Here is a 7,382-nt window from a genome sequence, read left to right on the forward strand (position 1 = left end):
AGCTAGCTGTCTCATAACTCGCAATATATAGTGTCGAGCATGCTTGCCATCACCCTAATATTGAATGTAATATTTATATCGAAGTATAATAATTTTCCTTGAGACGTCATTTTTTTGCCTCGATAATTTTCTAAAATATGAGATGTATAAACCGTAATATAGTGATGAAGAACAGGCTTCAAATGTAAACATATGTAGTATCCTCCACGTAGGCTAAATTATCTCCATTATTAACTACAGTGGTTTGGATATTTATGCCACTCTTACAAACACTAGCTGAATGCCCGTACGTTGCCACGGGTCAGAAAAACGCATTATGATCAAATAATTTTTCGAATTAAAAAATGTGTGTCGGATATGATAGGACTGGTTTCAATTCCTGGACAAATTGATTCTCTCCCTCTTATTTCTTCCTAGGCAATCGTCGTATATCTTTAAACACTCCCTCTTGCATCATTTTATTCTCCTCACCCTTCCTTTCCCTTCACCTGTTTCCACAGTGCCATGTGGGCAAGCCCTATTCAAAATCTTGTATTTTCATTTATTATGTCATCGATTCAAAATATCATTTGATCTCCTTTCTAAATGGAAACTTACGCAGTACCTCTCACAACTAACTGAAAAGAAACATGAACTTCGATAAGTATAGAAACAAAGAACAAAATCGTATTTTCTCAAAAAAAAAATATAGACCCTCTCAAACAACATATAATACTCCCAAACCCAAAGTTAAATAGACCTAGAAGAGATGTACTCCCTCCGTTCCAAAATAGATGACCCAACTTTGTACTAACTTTGTACTAAAATTAGTTCAAAATTGAGTCATCTATTTTAGAACGGAGGGAGTATGCTTAATGTAAAACATCTGACTTTTAGGCCACTCTCATAAAAGGTTATTTCTGTATCGATCAAATGACTGGGAGGAGCATCTTGAGTTCAAGCAGCTCTCTCTGAAGGCGTAGGTTGAGTTAAAGGCCGTCCTCTTCCTTCTCAAGAGGAACTCCTGACCTCCTTGAGAATATAAAGAAGCTTAACAAACCAAGCTCTACGTGCTCCCTATCTTGACCATGGACAAATACAAACTTTTGAAAAAAAAATACAAACTAAAAATTCAAAGTCAGGATGTTAGCGATAGTTAGTTCAAACTCGTACAGCCCAAAAAGCAATAGTTAGTTTAAACTCTTACAGACCAAAAAGCATATGGTTTGATCGCCTCCAAGTTTCAACATTACCTTGAGCTTTAGACATGCTTTCTGATTTTGTAGAGTTACAGATAAAAGCTCCAAGCATGACTGAAAATTGAGAGTGATGTGATGAGTTAGGACAAACAGGAACATTCAGTAGGACAACCAACACAAAAACTACGACGACATACTACCATCGCATGAAATATGTAAATGTGTGTGCATTATTTAGGTTCTCAACATCTATCTCTCATGCTCTTCTGATTTCTTTTCTCCTATCCAAGCATCTCACTGCCAATCTATCAAAAAAATAGCAGCTTCCCACGTAGATGGGGCCTCGGTCAGCGACGCGGCGGGAGCAGAAATCAGCCTTCAGGAAGTACTCGTCAAGCTTGATATCGACCGATGACCACCTTGATTGATGACAGTAGCCCGTGAGAAGACGTCACACTCCAGCTCACCGCAAAAGTAATTCTGCACACATGAAGACTTATAAAACAAGAATGAACGTCTTAAAAAAATTAAAAGCTACACATATAAAAGTGTAAAAAGGCATAAGGGGGGACAAATTTGTGGAATAGCTCTGATGAATGCACATAAGACTATGCGGCACTTTGATTATCAGAGAAGATTAAATGCTCGTAAATCGTAATGTACCCTTCATGATCATAATCAAATCCTGAGAAAAATAAAAATTGTTATCACCACAAGCCACATACAAGATGTCTAGAAAGCAAATAGCAATGGTCATTTTGACAGGAATCAAAATATGACACATTATTCAGAAAAAAAAATTATAAGTTCAATGTGCAGGCAACATGATACTGATTTATACACGCACAGTTGTCATGTGTACAGCAGGCGCCATTTGAAAACAGAGTACTCCCCCAGTCCCAAAATAAGTATCTTTGATTTTGTACAGGTAGTACAGTTCTATAGTATAAATAAACTGTACTAAACCAAATAAACTTATTTTGGGACGGATGGAGTAATCATTATCGGTATACATAGACAGTTCTTGGACAAACCGAAACCTACATGCAGCTGCAATCATGCATCAAAACTGCTAATACAAAATACATCTTTTGAATGTTGAATTTTTACGGTTTGGTAGCCATCTGCAATCATGCATCCATTCTTAGAATCATATCATGATTGAAAATCTTCCAATTTGGTAGTCTGCAGATTAATATAACAAGCAACAATTTGAGAGTTGGGAGACATTACTAATATGATTCACTTTTTACAGTGTAGTTTCGCCATGATCGAAAATTTCCCAATTTGGTAGTCTGCACATCAACATTACAAGCAACAATTTTCCACTTTTTACAAAGCAGTTCATGTATAAGATGGCAGAGAGGATGTGGGTTTGACACTACTGATCATCTGCAGATTTTGAATGATACCTTTTAGACCTTATGATTAAAAAAAGATGTTGAACTATTGGCAGAGATTCAAAATCAGTCAATGATTAATTAATCAGCACCTGATTCTACAACAAAGTGATCAAATTTTGAGTACCTCCCAATAAGTGTTTGCTTCACCCCCTGCAAAAATCCAAGCAGAAAAGATATCATAATATGAACAATGGAAATTGAATCAGTAATCAGTGCACACAATTTATTATTGGCCAGTGCTTTTTTGAAATATACGGGTTGCCTAATATGCCAACTGAACCTCACAAATGCGAATCCCATGGTAGAAAATCTCTGCCCACACATGAGGCCTGATGGGATCCCACGTGATAACTAACAAGAATGGAATGGTCCGAGCAGAAAATTATGGGATTAAGGTAGTAGAATAGAAGACCAAACATGAGGCTGTAGCCTGTAGCGGCCGGAGACTCCTCGCACACCTGCGTTGCCATGTTGTCCGTCGCTGATTAACGGCCGGTCAGCCGCGCCAGTGCCTGCCTGAGCGAAGGCAAGAAGAGACCGACAGGAGAGCGTAGCAGCATGGGGAAGCCCTTGTGGAGGATCAGCTTCGCACCACCAGTCGCCACCGCCTCCCTCGACAAGGTTTAACAGCGCACCTAAAAACTTAAAAAGAAAGACATTAAACTCGGGACTTTTTTTTGTCAACGGTTCAGTTAGATGTATTAGTTCATGGAAATTTAATGGGAAAAGAAAAGGATTGAAGAAAAGAAAGAAGCATTTCCGTCACCACATAGAGTTTCAAATGAACCATTAGTCCCACACGACGACTGATCAATGTTTGACATCTTACCTTTTCATCTACTTGTAGGTAATCTTGTGTGCACTTATAGTTTGGACATGGTATGCAAAAGACAGTGGTGGAGCAAACGAACATAGTATCACAGTAGACTAACAGAGTAATCAAATCAACCATACTACCAGTTCACGAAGGATGACCTTGCTTAACTTCTGACAGAGAGCGACATGCTTCAGGATAATCTGAACTAACTTTGTAACATTATCTATCAACATAATCACATACATAGAGGACCGGATGAGCTGCTTCTCAGTTTGCATGAATAATGTTGATCACATGTCATTTATAGGACAAAGATATTTGGGTAATGCCACCATTTTGCATATAACAAATTAACAACTTGTTCTTGTTTCGTAATTTGAGGCATTGAATGTTTTAGGACAAACATATACCCGAAAGGAAACATGATATTGCTCTGTAGTTAAGTCCGACAAGCAATTATTTAGGATCACGTGACTAATGCGGAGAAAAGACCATGCTCTTACATGTTGAAGCAGCCGTGCCACTTGCATCATGCAGAGAAGGAACACAAAGACAACACATAATCTGGGGCTGGGAGAAAACTCAATTGAACGGAAAGGCATGTTTCACCCACATCCTATGTGGTCTGATGCGCACGTACCATGAGGAATGAGTTGAGCTTCTCTAGACCCGCCGACGGCTTGAGGAGGTCGATGTCGTTCTGCCACACCTGCTCCGATTCCCAACTAAAAACAGACAAATTAAATTACACGGCAAACAACAGCGAAGCTTAGAATCATGCGGCAACCGGCTACGCGGCAAACCCCTTCAACTCCCATCTTACTATGCCCGCGGGGAGCACGCAGCCCGCTGGCGTGAGGCTCGCGGTGCGGGGGCCGACGGAGACTACTGGAGACCAACGATGGGGGCCGATGTGGTGGAGGTAGCGTTACCTCGGCGGTCGCTTGTCGTTGCCGTCGATGCGCCGCTCCTGGTCGCCACGCCCTTCCCACGTCGCCATCGCTCGTCGTTGCCGTCGTCGCGCCCTCCCCGCGTCGCCCTCCTCATGGACTTCGTGAGATGTCAAGGGCACGGATCCACCACTCCAATCTAGCTTGGCTGCAGTTCGCTGCCGCTCGAGGTCGCTGTAGGTGGGAGGAGGTCGGCGGCGGTGATTCCTCTCTGGAGAGAATAGGGAATCGAGAGCGAGGGATTTGGGGGAAGGGAGTGGGAGGTGGGATACGGGGACGTGGGGACGTGCGTTGTTTTTCTTTTTTTTTTCACGTGAGCGGAGGGGTGGGAAGGCAGTCCGATTTTCGAGGAATCGTAGGAGGGTGGGGTGGAGGGGAGCGAGGCGATCGTGAAGGTCGAACCATCACGACGTTCAATTCTCCTTTAACAGTAGAGAGATGTACGTACTAATGCACCTTGAATACTATAAATAAGAATATAAGTACGCCTGGAAGCATCTGGCATAGCATAACCATGCTAACACGAATGATGGGGCGGGTAGAGAAAGATAGCATTATAAGGCTCACATATTATCACTATTAAGTTTGGTTGTGGGAAGCAAATCCCCTGACAGATGTAAAGAAGCACCGTATCAGGTTTTCCCTTCCTGGTGTGTAACTAACATAAAACACACGGTGCACAGTAGCAAAAGAACAGATAGTTTTGCATGGTGAGTTCTCGACCTTGGTGTCTTGAGTATCACACACCAAGACCTCATGAAAAATGCAATACACTTAAGGAATACAGTGTAGTACATCTAACAAAAATATTTTTAGGAAAAATAAACATTTTTGTTAAGACATACTTCTCTTACTACAAATAACAATTTGAGATGGGGAAGTTAGTTGGTGGAGAAGAAATAAATACCTCGGATTCACTACATAAAAACTACACAACATTAATCTAAAAAAAGACCAAATCATCGGAGGCGTGAATGCGCACAGTCAAAATTGCACTACATTAGATGTCTAGAAATATATTTGGATTGGTTAAGTAAACAAAATTGATGCAATATTTCATAGAGTTTTTCTCGCAATAGAACCATTTATTGTTCTTAACAAGTATTCCAATATGAATGTTAATGGTTGAAGTTGTATTCGGAAGACCTTTCAAAATTTAAGCGACATGACGTAGAATGTCACAAAACTAGCCGCGCAAATGCACGGGTCACTCCGCTAGTTAAGTTCATAAGAACGGAGTGGCGCTTTAAGCAAGATGACATGATGTAGAGGGATAAACTCATGCAATATGATATAAACCCCATCTTTTTTTCCTCGATGGCAACAATACAATACGTGTCGTTTCCCCTACTGTCACTGCGATCGAGCACCGCAAGATTGAACCCAAAGCTAAGCACTTCTCCCATTGCAAGAAAGATCAATCCAGTAGGACAAACCAAACTGATAATTCGAAGAGACTTGCAAAGATAACCAATCATACATAAAAGAATTCAGAGAAGATTCAAATATTGTTCATTGATAATCTGGATCATAAACCCACAATTCATCGGATCTCGACAAACACACCGCAAAAGAAGATTACATCGAATAGATCTCCAAGAGAATCGAGGAGAACTTTGTATTGAGATACAAAGAGAGAGAAGAAGCCATCTAGCTAATATCTATGGACCCGAAGGTCTGAAGTAAACTACTCACACATCATCGGAGAGGCTATGGTGTTGATGTAGAAGCCCTCCGTGATCAATGCCTCCTCCGGCAGAGCGCGAGAAAAGGCCCCAAGATGGGATCTCACGGGTACAGAAGGTTGCTTTGCTGGAATTAGGTTTTCGTGGTGCTCCTCGATGGTTTGGGGGTACGTAGGTATATATAGGAGGAAGAAGTAGGTCGGTGGAGCCACGAGGGGCCCACGAGGGTGGAGGGCGTGCCCCCCTGCCTCGTGGCCTCCTCGGTGATTTCTTGACGTCCACTCCAACTCCTCTGGATCACGTTTGTTCCAAAAATAACTCTCCCGAAGGTTTCATTCCGTTTGGACTTCGTTTGATATTCCTTTTCTGCGAAACACTGAAATAGGCAAAAAAAACAGCAATTTGGGTTGGGCCTCCGGTTAATAGGTTAGTCCCAAAAATAATATAAAAGTGTATAAATAAGCCCATTAAACATCCAAAACAGAATATATAATGGCATGGAGCAATCAAAAATTATAGATACGTTGGAGATGTATCAAGCATCCCCAAGCTTAATTCCTGCTCGTCCTCGAGTAGGTAAATGATAAAAACGGAATTTTTGATGTGGAATGCTACTTAGCATATTCTTCAATGTATTTCTCTTTATTGTGGCATGAATGTTCGGATCCGAAAGATTCAAGATAAAAGTTTAATATTAATATGAAAATAATAATACTTCAAGCATACTAACAAAGCAATCATGTCTTCTCAAAATAACATGGCCAAAGAAAGTTATCTCTACAAAATCATATAGTCTGGCTATGCTCTATCTTCACCACACAAAGTATTTAAATCATGCACAACCCCGATGACAATACAAGCAATTGTTTCATACTTTTGATGTTCTCAAACTTTTTCGATCTTCACGCAATATATGAGCGTGAGCCATGGACATAGCACTATAGGTGGAATAGAATGGTGGTTGTGGAGAAGACAAAAAGGAGAAGATAGTCTCACATCAACTAGCCGTATCAACGGGCTATGGAGATGCCCATCAATAGATATCAATGTGAGTTAGTAGGGATTGCCATGCAACGGATGCACTAGAGCTATAAGTGTATGAAAGCTAAACAAAAGAAACTAAGTGGGTGTGCATCCAACTCGCTTGCTCACGAAGACCTAGGGCATTTTTGAGGAAGCCCATCATTGGAATATACAAGCCAAGTTCTATAATGTAAAATTCCCACTATTATATGAAAATGACAACATAGGAGACTCTCTATCATGAAGATCATGGTGCTACTTTGAAGCACAAGTGTGGAAAAAGGATAGTAACATTGTCCCTTCTCTCTTTTTCTCTCATTTTTTTA

The 7,382-nt window shown here is 40.8% G+C and overlaps 1 protein-coding gene across 4 annotated transcripts; it reads right to left on the reverse strand.

Annotated features, from left to right (window-relative positions):
- Positions 1-1,386: 1,386 nt before the first annotated feature.
- Positions 1,387-4,737, reverse strand: LOC109783889 (uncharacterized). 4 transcript variants are annotated; one of them, XR_002237768.4, is made up of 5 exons: positions 4,331-4,737; positions 4,039-4,123; positions 3,040-3,216; positions 2,671-2,731; positions 1,387-1,658 (listed from the first exon to the last, which is right to left on the reverse strand). XR_002237768.4 is itself a non-coding variant. In XM_020342469.4 (5 exons), exons 1-5 carry the CDS (start codon positions 4,396-4,398, stop codon positions 1,557-1,559), a joined length of 465 nt encoding a protein of 154 aa, XP_020198058.1. In that variant the 5' UTR covers positions 4,399-4,724; the 3' UTR covers positions 1,387-1,556. The 4 variants fall into 4 exon arrangements, 2 of the variants coding, with proteins under 2 accessions (XP_020198058.1, XP_020198078.1); XR_002237770.4 differs by having other exon boundaries at positions 2,706-2,731; positions 4,331-4,675; XM_020342469.4 differs by having other exon boundaries at positions 2,706-2,731; positions 3,040-3,223; positions 4,331-4,724.
- Between the last annotated feature and the right edge of the window lie 2,645 nt (positions 4,738-7,382).

The sequence above is a fragment of the Aegilops tauschii genome, chromosome 3, assembly GCF_002575655.3.
Source record: "Aegilops tauschii subsp. strangulata cultivar AL8/78 chromosome 3, Aet v6.0, whole genome shotgun sequence".
In the NCBI taxonomy this organism is placed as follows: Eukaryota; Viridiplantae; Streptophyta; class Magnoliopsida; order Poales; family Poaceae; genus Aegilops; species Aegilops tauschii.